This window comes from Delphinus delphis, chromosome 4 (assembly GCF_949987515.2).
Source record: "Delphinus delphis chromosome 4, mDelDel1.2, whole genome shotgun sequence".
NCBI classification, from domain to species: Eukaryota; Metazoa; Chordata; class Mammalia; order Artiodactyla; family Delphinidae; genus Delphinus; species Delphinus delphis.
Window position 1 is genome coordinate 133,329,304 of NC_082686.1, and position 23,491 is coordinate 133,352,794.

The following is a 23,491-nucleotide window of genomic DNA, read 5'->3' on the forward strand; positions in this document are numbered from 1 at the left end:
TGCCCTGAGCTGCACGTGGTTTTGTCGAGGGCAGGGCGGAGGAAACCTGCCACCGTTCTCATTCTACATGTTGTCCCCAGAAGGAAAGCTTTTGGCAGCCACACCTTGCTGTGGGTTCATCAGGCGCTTGCTGTCAGCCAAAGCCCCTGAGCCCTTTTCACACACACACACACACACACGCTGCCATGGCTGTCCTGTACTTGTAAGGTTAATTTATTTAACCCGAGAGCAAAGCCTCACATTAGTGCCATTAAATTTCATCCTGGTGGGCTATTTGGGGATCTTCACTGACAGACATCCTGCATATCAGTTACCTTCACGTCATTCACACTTCTGGGACATACCTCATTTGTGTCTGCACCGAAGCCAGTGTAAAAACATACCAGCCTGTGCCGGCAGGCCTCCTCCTGACACAGGTCCGTTCTCTGCACGGAGGTGTTGGCTTGCAGGCAGCTGAAATGTCACCCCCTTCTTCTCCATCCTGTCCACAAGACCACGCTAAGACACGTGGCAGATGCCGTACTGAAACCCAGAGACTGTGACTGCAGTTTTCCCCTGCATTTTAATCACCTGCCCCCAAATGAAACATATGTTTTTCTTGAACCCATGCTGCCAGCAGGCATCATTCCTTCTCTGTTTGTGGTCCAGGAGCAGGTACAAAGCTGCTGATCCAGTCATTTTTTAGGGCTTACAGACATCTCGGCTCCCCTACGTGGTTATATGTGTTGAAGTAACCTCTAACACAGGTTGATGCCATGCATGTGTCAAAGTTTTATATCAAACTTGCTATAAGGGCAGAGGTTCCCGCAGGCCAATTAAATGAGTTCTCGCTTGAGTTCTTTCATTTACAGGGAAGAAAAGGAGTTGCGCTTAAAGATATTAGGCTCGGTGGTCAGCTGGGTTGGCACCCGGAATTCCCCAGGAGTTCTTGAGCTCACTGGTCTGTCAGAAAATTGCTCAAGCCCTTTATCAGGAATGCAAATTCCTTCCTAGAATGGGTGAGTAATCACATCAGACCCAAAGTTCTGTCCCGGCTCAAGTCTGACTCCTCATTCTGGGCAGATGTATATTCAGGAAACGCAATTTAATTTGAATATTAATCTAATATGTATCCATAGCTGTTAATGTCCATAGGAAACCATTCTGTGCTTTCAAAGTTGTGTTTTTAATAAAGGAAAACATGTGTCCAAGTATAATTTTCAGAAAGTTAGAAACATGACTCTTACACATAGAGAAGAATGGACATGTGTCAAAGCTCTTATTTAACTCATTAATTAACTCAGGAACCAACAAGATGGTAAAGCTGGTTCAAAAGATAACTTCAGGAACAGATGTGAGTGTATCCATCAGTCAAATGAATGTGAGATGAATCTGCTAATAGATACAAAACAGGCTAATGTCGTACAGGGCAATAAAACTGTCATGTTTAGGGTGTTTTATTAAATAGCAAAGTCAAACAGTGATACATTCACTAGATGGATAATCCTCGAGTGTGCTTGTCAGTACCCTGGTATATTGTAGAAAGATACATGTATACAAAGAATGTATACATAAATTCTTCATCTTGCTTTATTTCCAAGTTTGTGATCATTTTTCTTTCTAATGTGCAATAAGATGACCAGTCTCGTATTCTGCTGGAGGGAGTGTACATTGCTGTAAGCTTTCTGGAAAGCTACTTGGCAACGTGTATTAAGAATTTAAAATTTTTCATACACTTGACTCAGTATTTTCACTTATAAGCCTTTATTCTAAAGAAATAATCAGAGCTCCAATCAAAGATTTGTGTACAACGCTCATTCAGGAAGTGTTTTGAGCACCCTGTACACAGATGGTCACCACAGTTTTTTTATTACAAAAAGTTGGGAACAATTCAAATGCCCAATAACAGAGGATAAACTGCGGTGTCCTCTTAAATATAATCCAGCATATAATACAAGCGATATTTCTGAAGGTATCTTTGTAGTCTTGATGCTCTGTAGCGAGAGGGTCAAGGTGGAAAACCGTATGTTTATTATTGTCTCAATTATACACGCACACACCTATACAGAGAGGGGGAAAAAATGAAAAGAGGCAAGATGTTAACAATAAGTATCTTCATGATATAGGATTATGAATTCTTCCTTTATGTTGTGTTTTCCAAATTTTCTACACTGAAACTTTTGAAAAATTTTTTATAACCAAGAAAAAAATTATAAGGAGTTTGCAGTGCATTCCAGAAATAGTGACTCAAATTGCCTGTGATTTTAGATTATTCATGCCTGCTCCGCCATCCTCCTCCACCTTTCACTGTGGGGTGATGCTGCTCCAGGCTTAACATTTTCAGCCGAGCAAGTGCAGAGCGGCAGCCGAAGGGGCCCTGGTGCTGGGAGCTGAGGGCTGCCCTGTTTGGATTTCCTCAGGTTGCTGCCCCTGTCACAGGGAGCCTCGGGCTGTCACAGGCAAGGACCCCCGGCGTCTCCAGGTGTGGGAGAAGGCCTGTAGGGCGGTCAGGGCTCTGACGGGAGTCTCCTAACTCCCGGTGGGAGAAATGCAAGTTAGAGCAAGTCCTGGTCCCTATGCTAAAATCAATGCACTTGACTTTCACCCACCAGCCCACTGGGGCCCATTAGAATCATGTGGGGACCTGTTGCCGGGACCGCACCCACAGTTGATTGAAGCAGACTTTTTAGGGATGGGCCCAAGCATCACTGCTGAGCAAAGATTGTGTTTTCAGAAGTCCCCTGTCTGATTTAGAAGCACAATGAAGGTTGAAAACCACCCACCGGACTAGAGGTAGCACATCTGCTAAGCCTGATACTCAGGCCTGTTACAGTCACCGCTCCATCTCCCATGGCACCACCACCAACTCCAAACCCATCCAAACTCACTTGTAACCTTCTTCCCTGGCCAGCCCTCGGTACAGTGCTGGTCCCTAGAAGACCTGGTCTTTCTTCCCTCAGAGTTAGGCCAAGTGAGACGGCTCCCCCAAGGCTCAGATCCCTGCCGAGCCCAGCTACCACGTCTGGACCTCTGTGGTTCCTGGTTCAGAGCAGCTGCAGGACGGCTGTCAGAGGAATGAAGGGGTGCTTCCCGTTATCTGTTAACGGACTATTTCTGATGTTTTGACTTGCAGGGTGTACAGATTATAGTGTTTCCAGAAGATGGCATCCATGGATTCAACTTCACAAGAACATCCATTTACCCGTTTTTGGACTTCCTGCCTCCTCCCTACTTGGTCAGGTGGAACCCATGCCTGGAGCCCCACCGATTCCATGACACGGAAGTATGTAAGGGGACCAGCCTTCCTCCTCAGGAGGTGGGAGGCTCACGGAGATGAACCAAGCCAAGGGCCAAGAGCCAGGACGTGTTGAATGAGAGTGACAGGAGCCCTCAGGGGCCTGAGAGCCAAACCCGAGCTCCCTGTGCCAGTCATTCACTTAAAAATGTCTGCTATTATGAGGCATTTACTCATCTGCGGATCGTTCTCTATTTGTTGATCACACAAGAAATGCATGAATATACGCTTCTACAACAAATCAAAGTTAATAAAATGAAAGCCCACCTTCACCACACCCCATCCCTCAGCCACCTCCCTTTCTAGACAAACTGCCGTCAGTGCATCCACCTATATTCTTTTCTATGCATCTCATAGATACTGACATCTTTATTTTTTAATTTTATTATTTTTACTGAAGTACAGTTGATTTACAATGTTGTGTTAATTTCTGCTGTACAGCAAAGTGATTCAGTTATACTTACATATATTCACTATTTTTTATATTCTTTTCCATTATGGTTTATCACAGGATATTGAATATGGTTCCCTGTGCTGTATAGTAGGACCTTGTTTATCTATTTTATATATAGTAGTTGGCATCTGCTAATCCCAAACTCTCAATTCATCCCTCCCCAGCCCCACCTGGCAACCAGAAGTCTGTTCTTTATATCTGTGAGTCTCTTTCTGTTTCATAGATAAGTTCATTTGTGTATATTTTAGATTCCCCATATAAATGATATCAAAGGTATTTGTCTTTCTCTTTCTGACTTAACGTCACTTAATATGATCATCTCTAAGTCCATCCATGTTGCTGCAAATGACATTATTTCATTCTTTTTATGGCTGAGTAGTGTTCCATTGTGTGTATGTATATATGTATATGTGTATATATCTATACACACATACCACATTTTCTTTATCCATTCATCTGTCGATGGACATTTAGATTGTTTCCATGTCTTGGCTACTGTGAATAGTCTGCTGTGAACACAGGGATGCATGTTTCTTTTTGAATTATAGTTTTGTCTGGTTATATTCCCAGGAATGGGGTTGCTAGATCATGTGGTAGTTCTGTTTTTAGTTTTTTGAGGAACCTCCACACTGTTTTCCACAGTGGATGCACCCATTTACATTCCCACTAACAGTGTAAGAGGGTTCCTTTTCCTCCACACTCTCTCCCGCATTTGTTATTTGTAGACTTTTTAATGATGGCCATTCTGACCGCTGTGAGGTGCTACCTCATTGTAGTCTTGATTTGCATTTCTCTAATAACTAGAAATGTTGAGCATCTTTTGATGTGCCTGTTGGCCATCTGTATGTCTTCTTTGGAGAAATGTCTGTTTAGGTCTTCTGCCCATTTTTCGATTGGATTGTTTTTTTGTTGTTGAGTTGTGTGAGCTGTTTGTATGTGTTGGAAATTGAGCCCTTGTCAGTCGCATCATTTGCAAATATTTTATCCTCGTCTGTAGGTTGTCTTCTCGTTTTGTTTATGGTTTCCTTTGCTGTAGAAAAGCTTATAAAGTTTGAATAGGTCCCATTTGTTTATTTTTGCTTTTATTTCTGTTGCCTTGAGAGATTGACCTAAGAAAACAGTGGTACAATTTCTATCAGAGAATGTTTTGCCTATGTTCTCTTTGAGGAGTTTTATGGTGTCACGTCTTGCCATTTTGAGTTTATTTTTGTGTATGGTGTGAGGATGTGTTCTAACTTCGTTGATTTACATGTGGCTGTCCAGCTTTCCTAACACCACTTGCTGAAGAGACTGTCTTTTCTCCATTGTATATTCTTGCCTCCTTTGTTGAAGATTAACTCCCTGTAGATGTGTGGATTTATTACTGGGCTCCCTGTTCTGTCCCATTGATCCATATGTTTGTTTTTGTGCCAAGACCACACTGTTTTGATTACTGTGGCTTTGTAGTATTGTCTGAAGTCTGGGAGGGTTATGCCTCCAGCTTTGTTCTTTTTCCTCAGGATTGCTTTGGCAATTCTGGGTCTTTTATGGTTCTATATAAATTTTAGGCTTATCTGTTCTAGTTCTGTGAAAAAATGTCATGGGTAATTTGATAGGGATTGCATTAAATCTGTAGATTGCTTTGGGTGGTATGGCCATTTTAACAATATTAATTCTTCCAATCCAAGAGCATGGGATATCTTTCCATTTCTTTATTTTTTTAAATTAGTTTTTAAAAATTATTTATTTTTGGCTGTGTTTGGTCTTCGTTGCTGCACATGGGCTTTCTCTAGTTATGGCGAGCGGGGGCTACTCTTCGTTGTGCACGGGCTTCTCATTGTAGTGGCTTCTCTTGTTGCAGAGCAAGGGCTCTAGGCGTGCAGGCTTCAGTAGTTGCAGCTCATGGGCTCAGTAGCTGTGGCTTGCAGGCTCTAGAGCGCAGGCTCAGTAGTTATGACTCACGGGCTTAGTTGCTCCGCAGCGTGTGGGATCTTCCCAGACCAGGGCTCGAACCCATGTCCCCTGCATTGGCAGGTGGATTCTTAACCACTGCGCCACCTGGGAAGTCCCTCCATTTCTTTAAATCATCTTCAATTTCCTTTATTAATATTTTATAGTTCTCAGCATATAAGTCTTTCACCTCCTTGGTCAGGTTTATTCCTAAGTTTTTGTTTTTTTTTTGATGCACTTTTAAAAGGGATTTTTTTTTTTTACATTCCCTTTCTGATAATTTATTTTTAGTGTACAGAAATGCAACTGATTTCTGTATGTTAATCTTGTATACTGCTACCTGGCTGAATTCATTTATCAGTTCTAATAGTTTTTGTGTGGAGTCTTTAGTGTTACTATAGACTATATATATATAGTATGTCATCTGCACATAATGACAGTTTTACCTCTTACCTTCCAATTCGGATACTTTTTATTTCTTTTTCCTGTCTGATTGCTGTGGCTAGGACTTCCAGTACTATGTTGACTACAGGTGGTGAGAGTGGGCATCCCTGTCTTGTTCCAGATTTTAGCGGGAAGGCTTTCAGCTTTTCACCTTTGAGTATTATATTGGCTGTGGGTTTGTCATAAAAAGCTTTTATTATGTTGAGATATATTCCCTCTATACCAACTTTAGTGAGAGTTTTTTTCATGAATGGATGTTGAATTTTATCAAATGCTTTTTCTGCATCTATTGAGATGATCATGTGTTTTTTGTCTTTTGTTGATGTGATGTATCACATTGATTTGTGTATACTGAACCATCCTTGTGACCCTGGGATGAAGCCAACTTGGTTGTGGTGCATGATCTTTTTTATGTGTTGTTGGATTCAGTTTGCTAATATTTTGTTGAGAATTTTTGCATCTATATTCCTCAAAGATAATGGCCTGTAATTTTCTTACTTGGTAGTGGCTTCGTCTGGTTTTGGTATCAGGGTGATGGTGGCTTCATAGAATGTCTTTGTGAGTGGCCCCTCCTCTTCAATCTTTTGGAAGAGTTTGAGAAGGATCAGTATAGGTTATTTTTTGTATGTTTGGCAGAATTCCCCAGTGAAGCCATCTGGTCCTGGACTTTTGTTTGTAGGAAGTTTTCTTTTTTTTTTTTTATTACACATTCTATTTCACTTGTAGTGATCAGTCTGTTCAAATTTTCTATTTCTTCTTGATTCAGTTTTGGTGGCCTGTATGATTCTAGAAACTTGTCCATTTCTTCTAAGTTGTCCAATTTGTTGGCGTATAATTGTTCATAGTATTCTCTTATGGTTTTCTGTATTTCAGCAGTATTGATTGTTATTTCTCCTTTTTCATTTCATATTTTGTTTATTTGGGTCCCCTCTCTTTTCTTCTTAGTGAGCCTGAGCAGAGGTTTGTTGATTTTGTTTACCCTTTCAAAGAACCAGCTCTTGGTTTTATTGATTTTTTTCTATTGTTTTTTAATCTCCATTTTATTCATTTTCCTCTCTGATCTTTACTATTTCCTTCCTTCTGCTGACTTTAGGTTTTGTTTGCCCTTCTTTTCCTAATTCTTTTAGGCGGTAGGTTAGGTTGTTTGATATTTTTCTTGTTTTTTGAGGAAGGCCTGTATCACTATGAACTTCCCTCTAAGAACTGCTTTTGCTCTATCCCATAGATTTTTTTTTTTTTTTTTTTTTTTTTGTGGTACGCAGGCCTCTCACTGTTGTGGCCTCTCCTGTTGTGGAGCACGGGCTCCGGATGCACAGGCTCAGCGGCCGTGGCTTACGGGCCCAGCCGCTCCACGGCATGTGGGATCTTCCCGGACTGGGGCACGAACCTGTGTCCCCTGCATCGGCAGGCGGACTCTCAACTGCTGCGCCACCAGGGAAGCCCATCCCATAGATTTTGTATGGTTGTGTTTTCATTGTCATTTGCCTCAAGGTATTTTTTAATTTCTTCTTTGATTTCATTGTTGACCCATTGGCTTTTTAGTAGCATGTTGTTTAGTCTCCATGTAATTGTCTTTTCTCATTTTTTTTTTCTGGGGTTGATTTCTAGTTTCATGCCATTGTGGTCAGAAAAGATGCTTGAAATAATTTCTGTCCTCTTAAATTTGCTGAGGCTTATTTTGTGCCCTAGTATGGTGTCAATCCTAGAGAGTGTTCCATGCGCACTTGAAAAGAATGCATTTTTTAAAAATTTAATGTCCTGAAAATATCAATTAAGTCCAACTTTTCGATTGTTATCATTTAGGATCTCTGTTGCCATATTGATTTTCTGTCTAGAAGATCTGTCCATTGATGTGAGTGGGGTGCTAAAGTCTCCTATTATTGTGCTCCTGTCAGTTTCTCCCTTTATGTCTGTATTTGTTTTATGTATTTGGCTGCTCCTGTATTGGGTGCATATATGTTGATGAGTGTAGTATCTTCTTGTATTGATCCTTTTGTCATTATATAGAGTCCTTCTTTATCTTTCTTTATGGCCCTTGTTTTAAAATCTGTTTTGTCTGATATGAGTATTGTGACCCTTGTTTTCCTGTCATTTCTGTCTGCATGAAATATTTTTCCACCCCCTCACTTTCAACCTGTGTGTCCTTTGCCCTAAAGTGAGTCTCTTGTAAGCAGCATATTGTAGGCTCTTGTTTTTTAACCCAATCTTCCACTCTGTATCTTTTGATTGGAGCATTTAGTCCACTGACATTTAAGGTAATTATTGATAGATATGTATTTATTGCCACTTTAGAACTTGTTTTCTACTTGATTTTTTAATTTCTTCTTTGTTCCTTTTTCTTTTCCCTTTCGCAGTTTGATGATTTTTTTGTGTGTTATGCTTATGTTCTCTTCTTTTTGGTTTTTTCGAATATATTGTATGTTTTTGATTTGTGGTTACCCTGTATTTCAAGCACATTAACCCCTTCCTATATCTAATTGCTTTAGACTGGTAGTCATATAGACTGAAACACGTTGTAGAAAAATAATCTACGTTTTCATACTCTCCTCTTTCACATTTTATGATTTTAATTATTTTATGATTTTACACCTTCATATTCATCTGTTTGCTGTTCATTGTGGTTATCATTTTTATTTTAATCTGTGTACTGGCTTATTTAAGTGATTTATTTTCCAATTGTGATTTTCCTCTTTCCTATAGATTCCTTCTTCTTTTCTATTTAGAGAAGACCTTTCAATATTTCCCTTTGGATAGGTTTACTACTGCTGTATTTTTTTAGCTTTTGCTTGTCTGGGAAAGTCTTTCTCTCTCCTATTCTAAATGATAATCTTGCTAGGTAGAGTATCCTAGGTTGCAGCTTGCCACTCCCTTCTGGCCTGCAGCTTTTCTGTAGAGAAATCAGCTGGTAGCCTTTTAGGGGTTCCCTTGTAAGGAACTCTGTTTTTCTCTTGCTGCCTTTAGAATCGTCTATCTTTGACTTTTGCCTTTTTTACTTATAGTGTGTCTTGGTGTAGGTCTGTTTTGGTTCACCTTGTTTGGGACCCTCTGTGCTTCCTGTGCCTGGATATCTGTTTCTTTCTTTAGGTTTGGGAAGTTTTCAGCCGTAATTTCTTCAAATACATTTTCGATCCCCTTTTCTCTTTCTTTTCCTCTAGACTCCCTATTATGTATAGATAGGCATGTTTTACATGTTTTACATTATCCCATAGGTCTTTTATATTGCTTTCATTTTTTTCTAATCTGGCTTTCTGTCTACTGTTCTGATTGGGTGATTTCCATTATTCTACCTTCTGGATCATTTATTTGTTCTTCTGCATTATTCAATCTGCTGTTCATTGCCTTTAGCTCAGCTTTTGTCTGGGCAAATGAGTTTTCTAATTTTTCTTAGCTCCTCTTTATTGTTTCTAGTTCCTTTTTACAGTAATCTGCATTTCTATCAATAGTCCTTCTTAATTCCTTTAGTATTTTCATTATCTCCTTTGTTTGAACTTGTTAAAGAGATCTGTTTCATTGTTTGTTCTTTCAGGGGAATTCTCTTGATCTTTTAATTGGGAGTGGCTCCTCTGCTTCTTTATTTTACTTATGTTTCTCTTACTCTGTGAGTTTGGGAGAAACAATTACCTACTGTGGTCCTGGAAGGCTATTTTTATGTGGGAGTGTCCCTGTGTAGCCTGTGTGGGTTTAATATTTTTTGGTATGAGGGCTGTTTTCACTATGAATGCCTGCGACCTCTTTCCTCAGTGTGTGCTGGCCGTTATGCCCTTGATAGGAGGTGTGGTGGTGTTGTGGTGACCAGAGCCTGCACTGGGTATTGAGCAGGGTCTTCTCCCTAGTTGTTGGAGTAGAAGCCCCTAGGATCCATTTCTGAGCTGGGGTATGAAGTAGGCAGGATTGGAGCGCTCCCACTGGGAGAGGACCCACTGAATATTCCTCTGCCAGAGCTGTTCACCCGTAAGGGTGCTCTGTGGTGTCACCTATTGTATGCTTACAAAGTACACTGTTGTTGGCACTGCCTTCAGCCCCATCTCAACCTTGGGAATGCTGGCAGTCAGCCCTGATGTCCCTCAGGCATTGTTTTCACAAGGTTACCAGTGCAAATCCATTGAAGTCAGGTACCAAGACTGCAGTAGTCACACACCTGGACCTGCTGTGGGAGCTATGGAAGCAGCCCAGACCCTGGCCCAGCCTCTATGTACATGCACCCACAAAGCCCACAGATGCTAAGGCCAGTCCTGTCCCAGCCACGGGAACACCCATTGTCCACTTGGGTGTCCCTCAGGCGCTGAGTTTACAAAGCAGGCCCCAGTAGGGTAAATCTGCACAGCCACAGGGAGAGGGCTCAGATTTCAGCCCTACCTCTGCATGTGGGCAACCCATTAGCACGCTCCCAGAGCTCGTAGAGGAGCGCATGGAGAGAGAGGCTGCTGTGGTGGGCCCCATCCCTCGCTTTGCTGACATGCGTGTTGACAATGGGGTTTCAGTGGCGGCACACACCTGCCATGAGCATGCCGAAAGTGAGGCTACTGTGGCAGGCTCGCCCCTCCCTTCCGCGCTCCTTAACAAAGGCCCTTTGCTTCTGTGGAGGGCCCGGGCTTCCTCCATGAATACCGCTGGTTGCAGCCCGTACCACACTCCAGCCCCTTCAGGCTGTCTCTGCAGCCAACCGCAGTGCTCTCCCCAGGTCCGTCCTCTGAAGCCTGAGTTTCAGCACCCAGCCCCAGCACATACCAGTGGATGCACGTCTCAGGCTGAGGAGTGCAGGGCAGTGGCCTGGCTGATTCTCCTCTCCACTGAAGGGGCTTCCCAGAGTGTGGGAACCTTTTCTCTTTCACAACTACCTCCCAGGGGCACAAGTCCTGTCCCAATTCCCTTTTCTTTTTTTCCGCTCTACCCAGTTGTGTGGAGATCCTTCTTGCGATTTTGGGTGTTGGAGATATTCTGCCAGGGTTCAGTAGGTGTTTTGTGAGAATTGTTCCAGATGTAGATGTATTTTTGATGTATTTGTGGGAGGAGGTAAGCTCCGTGTCCTTCTGCTCCACCATATTGATTGGAGCCCCCCCAAGATAAGCACTTTTAAAAATTATTTTTTAAAGAGCCCCAAGTTTTCCCTTTAAAAGATTTTGATTGCACTTTGCATCCCCAGTAATAGTGCATGAGTGCCTGTTTGCCCATCCTTTGGTCAATGCAAGATAGAACAGTCTTTTTAATTTTTGCCAATCTTATAGAGGTGAAAAATGATATCTCATTATCATTTTAATTTGTATCTCCTTACTACTAATGAGACTGAGCATCTTGTCAATGTTTGTTGGCCATTTGTATTTGTTCATCTGTGAACCACCTGTTCATATCCTTTGCACGCTTTCAGTAGTGGTTACTTTTTTCTTATTGATTTATGATAGCTATTTATATATTATCGATACAATACAGGTACTATTTTAAAATTGTAAGAAAAAGGCAGCGTTTAAAAATTTCCTTTATTTACACTTTTATTTTTTCCCTCTAGGTCCTCCAGCGCCTGAGTTGTATGGCTGTCAAGGGAGAGATGTTCCTGGTGGCCAATCTTGGGACAAAGCAGCCTTGTCATAGCAGTGACCCAGGGTGCCCAAATGATGGCAGATACCAGTATAACACGAACGTGGTGTTCAGCAGTAATGGAACCCTGGTTGACAGCTACCGCAAACAAAACCTCTACTTTGAAGCAGCGTTCAATACCCCCCTGGAAGTGGATCGCATCACCTTTGATACCCCCTTTGCTGGCAAGTTTGGCATCTTCACTTGCTTTGACATATTGTTCTTCGACCCTGCTGTCAGGCTCCTCAGAGACTCGGAGGTGAAGCATGTCGTGTATCCGACCGCCTGGATGAACCAGCTCCCCCTCTTGGCAGCCATTCAGATTCAGAGGGGTTTCGCCATCGCCTTCGGCGTCAACTTTCTGGCTGCGAACATCCACCATCCATCTCTGGGGATGACGGGAAGTGGCATACACGCCCCTCTGAAGTCCTTTTGGCACCATGACATGGAAAGCCCCAAAGGTCACCTTATAATTGCCCAGGTAGCCAAAAATCCACAGGGTCTCGTTGGCACAGGGAATGCCACAGGGAAAATGGACCCATCCCACAGTAAGTTTTTAAAAATCTTGGCAGGGGATCCGTACTCTGAGAAGGATGCTCAGGACGTCCACTGTGATGGAGCCCCCAAATGGAACACGGATGCCCCTCCCACGTTTCACTCTGAGATGATGTACGACAATTTCACCCTGGTTCCCGTGTGGGGCAAGGAAGGCTACCTCCAAGTCTGTGCAAATAGCCTTTGCTGTCATTTGCTTTACCAGAGGCCCACTCTGTCCAAGGAGCTGTATGCCCTGGGGGTCTTTGACGGCCTTCACACTGTGCACGGCACTTACTACGTTCAAGTCTGTGCCCTGGTCAAGTGTGGTGGTCTTGGCTTTGAAACCTGTGGGCAGGAGGTTACAGAGGCTGCGGGGATATTTGAGTTTCACCTGTGGGGGAACTTCAGTACCTCCTATATCTTTCCAATGCTTCTGACCTCAGGGATGACCCTGGAAACCCCTGACCAGCTGGGCTGGGAGAATGATCACTATTTCCTGAGGAAGAGCGAACTGTCCTCTGGCCTGGTGACGGCAGCTCTCTACGGGCGGTTGTATGAGAAGGACTAGGGGGTGTGGGGTGGGCTCCTCCTGCACTGGCACTGCCCAAAACTCACAGCACCGGGACCACTTCTTCGCTCCAGAGCCCATCCTGGGAGCCATGGGCAGAGGTAGGGAGACAGATTTCGCCAGTGTCTTTTTCTCTTAAGCACAAATTCGTGAGACATTTTCTGGTATTTTCTACTCACATTTCTATTATTCAAGCCACGTCTTCTTCCAGCAGATCTTCCATTACACAGTTGTTTTAAGAGCACAAAAATAAATGTCAGTTTATATTTTACATGTCCACAAAACAGCAGGTTTCGTGTGTGTTCTTGCTGTTGATCAAGTGACACCCAGGATATACAGGTATTTCAGAAGCCTCAAACATTTTCTAGGGTAAGAAACAAACTCTCAAAGCAAAAGCCGTGTTAGAAATGGCTGCCATGGGGACTTTTCCATTCTGGTTGGCCAGAATTCATCCCCCAGGACTGATCGTGCCAGAGCCGCCAGCAGCATCAGCAATGTGGATCCTGAGGCAGCTTTTAAAAATAGAAGGGAAGCTTTTCTCACACATGCCTTTCTGTCAGTGATTGGAATGTGTCAGGCAGGACTCAGAATAACTGGAAAGAAAGAGTGCAGTGCGCCGGAGAGAGGGGCTGGAAAAAAGTGCTGAAGAGAGGGCAGCGATGGGAACAGATGAGTCATAGGTTCTTGTGCACAGCGTGTCTCATCCAGGGATTCCAGGCACCTTAATAAATCACGCTAGCTCTGGGCAAGAGCCTTCCGGCTGCCCAACTGTGCAGGGTGGAACAATGCTGGGAATTCATTCCCAGTCCGCTGGCAGGGCCTTCTCTTTGCAGACGGGTTGCAGGAACGGTGTGGGGTTTGGCCCGCTTAGTCTTTATTCAGTCACTCAACAGGTGTCTTTGGAAAGCCCACCAGGGACAGAGCGAGGACCTCCCCAAATATGAACTGCACGTGCAAAATCATATTCAGTGTGTGAAGACATTCTTTAGGCCGCTGGTCTGTATTATTTGTATCCAACATTTCAAAGTCACTTTGACTCTATGCCTAGTAACTGTTTCAGATCATTTTTAAGGTGGAAAATCTGCAGCTTTTAAAGAAAATGGATAGTTAGCGTTCCGTGATTTGCCTCTTCAATGTGTGGCTATATTTAGTTTCATCTCCTTTATAAATCAGGTTTTTAAGAACAGTATTTGCATATATCTATACATAATTACATGAAGTAAAAAATGAAATTCTTTCCCCATTCCCCCCCCCAGTGTGGCTTTCCAGACCCCTTCCTGGCTTTTAGGCAGGATACTAAAGAGCATAGATCCTAGGGTCAGACTGACCAGCTTTGCTTTCTTGGCCTCCCTGTTTGCTCTTCACTACGTAGACCTCGACTGTTTATTTGAACCTTGGCTGTGCCCCAGTTTTCTCATTTGTGGGATGTGTATTGAATCATCCATGTGGGAAAAAAGCAAAGACCTGCTGACTCACTGCCCGCTTGCAAAGGCCTAGAATGAGTCAGGCAGGCCTTCAGGGAATTTGCAGGAACAGCTCAGAATTCCTGAGGAAACCCAGGAGGTCCCCCCCGGAACGGGACGGGGACCTCTCCCACCAGATGCTGGCGCAGACCCGGGAGGGGCGAGCTGGAGGGGGCACACGGCTCCGGATGTGGCCGCCCCTGCTCCAGGGAAACAGAAATCATCTCAGAAATGCATATTGTTGCTTCCTGCCAAGATGATTCAAATCATCCAGAGAGAGGCAGAGGCCAGGCCGAAATACAGGCTTGGCGGAGCTGCTTCACCCAGCACACATTTCTGAAGCACCTGCCGGATGCACATTTTGCTCTTCTGAGCAGAGTACTGAAAGCTTTCCCCGAGTTACTATCTACTGACAATTTAGAACTAACTAACTGCTCATGAAGTAGGAATGAGGGGGACAAGAAATTATGATTTTTTACGATAAAAAGTAGTTGCCAGATGGCAGAACAAAGTGGAGGGTAGGGGGGAAATGAATAAAATAAATCATTTTCAGGAAAAAGCACGTATGACTCACGGTTGTGATACGCTTCTGTCAGCTGTGATCCTGAAACTCAGGAAGCAGATGGCGATCTTGACCATAACACAGGGGCAGACGCCCAGTGTATTTTTGGTGGAATGAGGCCTGGGGGAAGCGACTGTCCATGTGGTTTCTCCTGGGGGTGCAGCTGCGCCTCTCTGGGGTCTTCTGCGCAGAGGGAGTGAGAGACAACGATGGGCTTAAAAAGTCCTGTTCTTAGAGAAGGTAAAGCCACGGCCTGCTGGCAGCCTGTCCGCCCCAGTGCCCACCATGGGCTCTCGAGAGGAGGGCATGCCCACAGCCCTGCTGAGGGAAACCCACCTGGGCCAGTGCTGACCCACAGGCGGCCGGCTCAGTGCCCTCACCCCCAAAAGAAACCCTGTACCCACGAGCAGTCATGTCCATTCTCCCTCCCCCTATCCCATGGCAACTACTAATACACTTTCTATCTCTACGGATTTGCCCATTCTGAACATTTTATATAAATGGAATCATACACTATGTGGCCTTTCGTTCCTGCCTTCTTCCACTTAGTGTAGTGTTCTCAAGGTTTATCCTTGTGTAGTATGTATAAGTTCTCCCTTCTTATGGTTGAATAGTATTTCATTGTATAGATATACCACATTTGTTTATCCATTAAGTTAGTGGACTTTGCGTTGTTTCCACTTTTTGGCTATTAGGAATAATGCTGCCATGAATATTCATGTACAAGTTTATATGTGAATATACGTTTTCCAATTCCTTGGGTATATATCTAGGAGTGTAATTGCTGGGTCATACCAGTCAATGTTTAATTATTTGAGGAACTGTCAGACAGACTGCTTTCCAAAGGGGCTGCATCATTTTGCATCCCTATTAGCAATGTATAAATTTCTCCACATCCTTGCTAATGCTTGTTATTGTCTGTTAAAATCACAGCCATCTCAGTGGTTGTGGTTTCTCATCGTGGTTGTGATTTCATTGCCCTAGTTGCTAATAACGCTGAACATCTTTCCAAGTGCTTATTGGCCACCCATATATCTTCTTTGAAGAAATTATTAAACTCTTACATCCATTTAAAAAATTGGCTTGTCTTTTCATTATTTAGTTGTAAGAGTTCTTTGTCTATTTTGGATATTAGACCCTTATCAGATAAGTGATCTGCAAATATTTTCTCCATTTGTTGGTTGTCTTTTCACTTTTTGATACCGTTTTTTGGTACACAAAAGTTTTTAATTTTGTGATGAAATTTTTAATTTTAAGATGAAGTCGAATTTATCTTCTTTCTTTGGTTGCTTGTGCTTTAGGTGTCATACCTAATTAAAGGTCATAGGCTTACAGCTATGTTTTCCTCTAAGAGTTTTATTGTTTGAGCTCTTACGCTTAGATCTACGATCCACTGAAGTTAATTTTTCTGTGTTGTGAGATAGGGGTGCAAATTCATTCTTTTGCAAGTGAGCTGTCCCAGCGCCATCTGTTGAAAGACATTATTCTTTACCCATTGTATTGTCTTGGTGACCTTATTGAAATCTATCGACCATAAATATACAGGTTTATCTCTAGACTAAATTTTATTCCATTGATCTGTATGTCTGTCCTTAAAGCAAGTACCACACTTGTCCTTATTATAGCAGCACTGTAGTAAGTTTTTAAATTGGGAAGCGTTGAGTCCTCTTTGTTCTTTATCAAAATTGTTTTGGCTATTTTGGGTCCTTGGCAGTTCCATATGAACTTTTTAGGGTCACTTGGTCAATTTCTGTCAAAAAAAATCAGTGGAATTTTGATAGGTATTGCATTAAATCTGGAGATTAATTTGGGGAATGCCATTTTAATAATATTAAATCTTCCAGTTCATGAACACAGGATGTCTTCCCATTTAGTTTTGTCATTTTTAGTGTACAAATTTTTATATTCCTTTTATTTTTATTCCCAGGTATTTTTTGGATGCTATTATAAATGGAATTGTTTTCTTAATTTCATTTTTGGATTGTTAATTGCAAGTGTGTAAAAATAGAGTTGGTTTTTTATATTGATCTTGTGTCCGGTAAACTTGCTGAACTTATCAGCACTAATAATGTACTGGTGGAGTTTTTAGGATTTTCTATATACCAGATCATGTCATCTACAAATAGATTAACTTCTTTTTATATGAATGCCTTTTTTTTGCCCCCTTCCTAATTGTTCTGGCTAGAACCTCTAGTACAGTGTTGAGTAGATGTGGTGAGAGTGGACATCCTTGCCTCATTTCTGATCTTAGGGGAAAAGCTTTTGGTCGTTCATCATTAAGTATGATGTTAGCTGTGGGCTTTTCATAGATGAAGAAGTTTCCTTCTACTCCTAGTGTTTAGTGATTTTATCATGAAAGGGTTTCAAATTCTTTTTCTCCATTAATAGTGATAATCAAGTGTTTACCCCCTTTATTATACAGTGTATTACATTGGTTTATTTTTTTTAACATTGGCTTATTTTTATTTGTTGAAAATATCTTGCATTCCTGGGATAAATCCCACTTGGTCATGGTATATACTACTTTTTAAGCATTGATAGATTTGGGTTGATAGTATTTTTTTGATGACTTTTGCATCTGTATTCATAAGGGATATTCATGGTGTATATGACTTTCTAGATGGTGACAGATTTGGTTCAATATTATTTTGTTGATAATTTTTGCATCTACATTCATAGAGGATATTGGGTCTGTAGTGTTCTTTTCTTGAGATGCCTTTGTCTGGTTTTGGTATGAGGTTAATACTTCACAGAGTGAGTTGGGAAGTGTTTTCCCCCTCTTCAGTTTTTTAAGAGTTTGTGAAAGACTGGTGTTAATTCTTCAAATGTTTTGTAGAATCCACCAGTGAAGTCACCTGGTCCTGAGCTTTTCTTTCTGGGGAGTTTTTTTTTTATTACAAATTCAATGTCTTTATGTGTTATAGACCTACTCATATTTTCTGTTTCTTCTTGAAACAGTTTTGATAGTTTATCTTTCTAGGAATTTGTTCATCTGGGTTAGCAGATCTGTTGGTATGTAATTATTCATAGTACTCTAATAAATTTTTTATTTCTGTGAGGTTAGAATTCCCCCCTCTTCATTCCTGATTTTCTTTTTTTTTGTTGTTTATTTTTTTGTTTTTTTTTGTGGTACGTGGGCCTCCCACTGCCGCGGCCTCTCCCGCTGCAGTGCACAGGCTCCGGACGCGCAGGCTCAGCGGCCATGGCTCACGGGCCCAGCCGCTCTGCGGCACGTGGGATCCTCCCGGACCAGGGCACGAACCCACATCCCCCGAATCGGCAGGTGGACTCTCAACCACTGCGCCACCAGGGAAGCCCCATTCCTGATTTTCAATCGTCTTCTTTTCTTGGTCATTCTAGCTACAAGTTTGTCAATTTTGTTGATTTTTGTAAATGAACTTTGTTTTGTTGATTTTTCTCTATTTTTTTTGAATCCCTACTTCATTTATTTCTGCTCTAATTTCTATCGTTTTCTTCTGCCTGCTTTAGATTTTAGTCTGCACTTCTTTTGTCTAGTTTCTTAAACTGGAAGATTATAGACTTGAGACCTTTCTTCCTTTTTACTGTGTTTACAGCTTAATTTCCTTCTAAGCACTGCTTTCACTGCAGTGAAATGGAATGTTATATTTTTGCTTTCATTAATCTCAAAATATGTCTCATTTATTTAGTAGTACAGCCATTACAGCTCTCTTTTGGATGCTGTTGCCATGGTATTTCTCTTCATCCTCTGACTTTCAACTTATTTGTGTCTTTGAATCTAAAGCGCATGTTTTATAGACAGTATATAATTGGATGTTTTATATTCATTCTGTTACTCTCTGCCTTATAATTAGAGTCTAATCTATTTACATTCAATGTATTACCGATAATGTAGATTTTACACCTGCCATTTTGCGATTTGTTTTGTATCTGTTCTTTTTTGTTTCTCTAGGCCTCCATCACTGCCTTCTTTTGTGTTAGATATTTTCTAGTGTACCATTTTAATTCTCTTGTCATTTCTTTTATAATTTATAGTTATCTTCTTAGTGTTTGTCCTGGGTATTCCAACTAACATGTTAACTTATAACAATTTAGTTCATATTAATTTCTGGTTTCCCAGTGAATATAAAAGTTATGTTTACAATATACTGTAGTCTACTAGGTGTGCAATAGCATTATCTCTAAAAAACTGTATATGCCCTAATTAAAAAACACTTTATTGCTGAAAACTGCTAACCATCATCTGAGCTTTCAGTGAGTTGTAATCTTTTTGTTGGTGGAGGGCCTCGCCTCAGTGCTGACGGCTGCTGACTGATCAGGGTGGTGGTGCTGAAGGCCGGGGTGACTGGCAGCTTCTTAAAATAAGACAACAATGCAGTCTGCCCCATCAATTGACTCTTCATTCATGAACAATTTCTCTGTAGCATGCAGTGCTGTTTGACAGCATCTTACCCCCAGTAGACCTTTCAAAATTGGAGTCAATCCTCTCAAAGCCTACCACTGCTTTATCAATTAAGTTTATGTAATATTCTAAACCTTTGTCATTTCAACCGTCTTCACAGCATGTTCACCAGGAGTAGATTCCATCTCAAGAAACCACTTTCTTTGTTCATCCATAAGCAGCAACTCCTCATCTGTTAAACTTTTATCATGAGATTGTAGCAATTCACATCTTCAGGCTCCACGTCTAATTCTAGTTCTCTTGCTGTTTCCACCACATCTACAGTTGTTTCCTCTACCCTCACAGTCATCCGTGACGGTTGGAATCAACTTCTTCCAAACTCCTGTTTATGTTGATATTTTGACCTCTTCCCATGAATCACGAATGTGTCATGGCATCTAGAATGGTGAATCCTTTCCAGAAGGTTTTCAGTTGACTTTGCCCAGATCCATCAGAGGGATCACTCTCTATGGCAGCCATAGCCTTAGGAAATGTAGTTCTTAAATAATAAGGCTTGAAAGTCAGAATTACTCCTTCATCCATAGACCGCAGAATGGATGTTGTGTTGGCAAGTATGGAAACATGCATCTCATTGTGCATCTCCCTCAGAGCTCTTGGGTGACCAGGTGCATTCTCAATGAGCAGTCGTCTTGAAAGGAATCTTATTTTCTGAGCAACAGGTCTCAATAGTGGGCTTAAAATATTCAGTAAGCCATGTTATCAACAGATGTGCTGTCATCCAGGCTTTGTTGTTACGGAGGACAGGCAGAATAGATAGCATAATTCTTAAGGGTCCCAGGATTTTCAGAATCCGAGTATTGGCTTCAATGTCAGCTGCATTGTTAACTGCAATGTTAGCCCCTAACAACAGAGTCAGCCTGTCCTTTGAAGCTTTGAAGCCAGGCATTGACTTCTCTTCTCTAGCTATGAAAGTCCTAGATGGCACCTTCTTTCCACAGAAGGCAGTCCATGTACATTGAAAATTTGTTGTTTAGTGTGGCTCCCTTCATTAATGATCTTAGCTGCATCTTCTGGATAACTTGCTGTAGCTTCTACGTCAGCACTCACTGCTACACCTTGCACTCTGATGTCACAGAGATGGCTTCTTGCCTTAAACCTCATGAACCAACCTCTGCTAAGCTTCGCACTTTTCTTCTGCAGCTTCCTCCCCTCTCTCAGCCTTCACAGAATTGAAGAGAGTTAAGGTCTTGCTCTGGATTAGGCTTTGGTTTAAGGGAATGTGGTGGCTGGTTTGATCTTCTATCCAGACTACTAGAACTTTCTCCAGATCAGCAATAAGGCTGTTTTGCTTTCTTATCATTCACGTGTTCCCTGGAGTAGCACTTTCAATTTCCTTCATGAACTTTTCCTTTGCATTCATTCACAATGTGGCTGTTTGGTGCACTGGGCCTAGCTGTTGGCCTATCTGGGCTTTTGACATGCTTTCCTCACTAAGCTTAACCATATCTAGCTTTTGATTTAAAGTGAGAGACGTGAGACTCTTCACTTAAAGTACTTAGAGGCCATTATAGGGTTATTAATAGGCCTAATTTCAATATTGTTGTGTCGCAGGGAAGAGGGAGGTCTGAGGAGAGGGAGAGAGATGAGGAAATAAATGGCTGATTGGTGGAGCAGTCAGAACACACACATTTACTAAATTAGCCATCTTATATGAGTGTGGTTCGTGACACCCCCAAATAATCACAATAGGAACATCACAGATCACGGATCACACATTACCGTAACAAATATAGTAAGAATAAAATTCCAAATATTGCAACAATTACCAAAACGTGACAGATATGAAGTGAGCATACGTTGCTGGGAAAGTTCAGCATTGCCACAAACCTTTAATTTGTAAAAAATGCATTATCTGTGAAGTGCAACAAAGTGAAGCCCAATAAAACAAGGTATGCCTGTACTATACAAAACCTTTTTCTACAGGAGTTGGCTCCATTTCCTCTGTTCCTTTGTGTTGTTATTGTCACAAACTACATTTTCATACATTGTGTGCCCATCAACACAGATTTATAATTATAGCTTTACGTAGTTGACTTTTAAATCAGATAAGAGAAATAAAGATTTACAAAAAATAGATTTGTACTGTCTTTAAATTTACTTAGCTGTTATATTTACTGTTGCTCTTTATTTCTGTTTTTGTTTATTTTAGTAACAAATAGGTAAAATAAATAGGATATCTTAATTTGTCTGTCATTTTTGAAAGACAGTTGTGCTGGATATAGAGTTCTTGACTGACAGCATTTTTCTTTCAGCACCTTGAGTGCCATGCCCCTGCCTTCTGACTCCCTTGACTCTGATGAGAAACCAGCTGTTACTCTTATTAGTAAGATTTCTTTTACATGATGAACTGCTTCTCTCTTTCTGCTTTCAAGAGTCTTGTTTTGTCTTTTGATAGTTTGATTATAATGTGTGTAGGCTGGATCTCTTTGAGTTTATAGTCTATGTGGAGTTCTTTGAGCTTTTTGAGTTTGTAGATTAACGTTTTTGAAATTGTTTAAGTTTTCAGCCATTATTTCTTCAAATATTCTTTCTGCCTCCTTTTCTTTCTCTTCTCCTTCTGGGACTTGCCTGCTGTGTATGTTGCTATGTTTATTGGGATCTCACAGGTCTCTGAGGCTACGATTACTTTTCATTTTTCCCCCTGTTCCTTAAGACTAGGAACTGACCTATTTTCAAGCTCACTGATTCTTCTGCCTACTCAAATCTAACACTGAGGCCCTCTATTCCAGTTACTATAATTTCCAAATACAGAATTTCCATTTGCTTTTAAAAATACTATCTCTGTATATTTATCGATATTCTCTATTTGATGAAGCATTTAAAAAAAACTTTCTCTTAATTCTTTAGACATGGTTTCTGTTAGCCCCTTGAACATGTTTAAAATAAATGATTTATGGGCTTCCCTGGTGGTGCAGTGGTTAACAATCCGCCTGCCAATGCAGGGGACACAGGTTTGATCCCTGGTCCGGGAAGATCCCACATGCTGTGGAGCAACTAGGCCCGTACGCCACAACTACTGAGGCTGCGCTCTAAAGCCCGTGAGCCACAACTACTGAGCCTGTGTGCCACAACTACTGAAGCCTGCATGCCTAGAGCTCGTGCTCTGCAACAAGAGAAGCCACCGCAATGAGAAGCCCTCGCACCACAACGAAGAGTAGCCCCTGCTCGCCACAACTAGAGAAAGCCCGCATGCAGCAACGAAGACCCAATGCGGCCAAAAATAAAGTGAATAAAATAAAATAAATAAAATTTAAAAAATACAATAAATGATTTACATTCTTTGTGTAGTAAACCCAATGTCTCAGCTTCTTCAAGGATAGTTTCTATTGATTGTTTTTCCTGTGTATGGGCCATACATTGTTTCTCTGCATATCTCAATCTTTTGTTGAAAACTGGACTTTTAAAATAATATAACATGGCAATTCTGGAAATCAGATTCATCTCCCTCCCCAGGGTTTGTTGTTATTGCTGCTTGTTATACTGGTTCAGTGACTTTTCTGAACATGTTCTGTAAAGTCTGTATCTTTTGCCATTTGTGGCCAATGAAGTCTCTACTCATTTAGCTTAGCTGTCAGCTAACGATTGGACAGAGATTTCCTTAAACACCTGGGACCAAAAGAATTCCCTGGTCTTTGCCAAGGGGCTGTGTACGTAAGGGCACATCTTTAGAACACAGCCTGGCAGTTGAAAATTGGCTTTCACTTCCTGTTTGTGCAGAGCCTCAAAATTAGGCACAGGCAAGAATTTCAGGTAGCCTCGGGTTTTCCACAAGCATGCACACAACTCCATGTATGTGTGGCATTCTAGAATTCCTAGAACCATGTCTTATGGATATCTAGTCCCCTAGCTTTTCTTTTTAAGCTTTTTGGTTGTCTGTTGCTTGCCTCAGCTCTTATCCACCTGCTAAGGCAAGTGCAACATTAAAACTCTTGCCTGGTGCTGGGAAAACTGGAGAGCTACATGTAAAAGAATGAAATTAGAACATTCTCTAACACCATACACAAAAATAAATTCAAAATGGATTAAATACCTAAATGTAAGACCGGATACTATAAAACTCCTAGAGGAAACCATAGGCAGAGCACCCTTTGACATAAATCACAGCAGTATCTTTTTGGATCCGTCACCTGGAGTAATGGAAATAAAAACAAAAATAAAATGGGACCTAATTAAACTTAAAAGCTTTTGCACAGCAAAGGAAATCACAAACAAAATGAAAAGACAATCTATGGACTGGGAGAAAATATT

General features: G+C 41.5%; 1 protein-coding gene across 7 annotated transcripts in view; it reads left to right on the forward strand.

Annotated features, from left to right (window-relative positions):
- Positions 1-22,748, forward strand: part of BTD (biotinidase) — a 66,274-nt gene extending 43,526 nt beyond the window's left edge. For 6 of the 7 annotated variants that reach the window (XM_060011507.1, XM_060011503.1, XM_060011506.1 and 3 more), the window contains exons 3-4: positions 3,113-3,262; positions 11,605-22,748. In XM_060011507.1, coding sequence (XP_059867490.1) covers positions 3,113-3,262; positions 11,605-12,777 — 1,323 coding nt within the window. In that variant the 3' untranslated portion in view covers positions 12,778-22,748. The remainder of the gene's footprint in view (positions 1-3,112; positions 3,263-11,604) is intronic. The other variant, XM_060011502.1, reaches the window with a different exon arrangement.
- Positions 22,749-23,491: the final 743 nt, after the last annotated feature.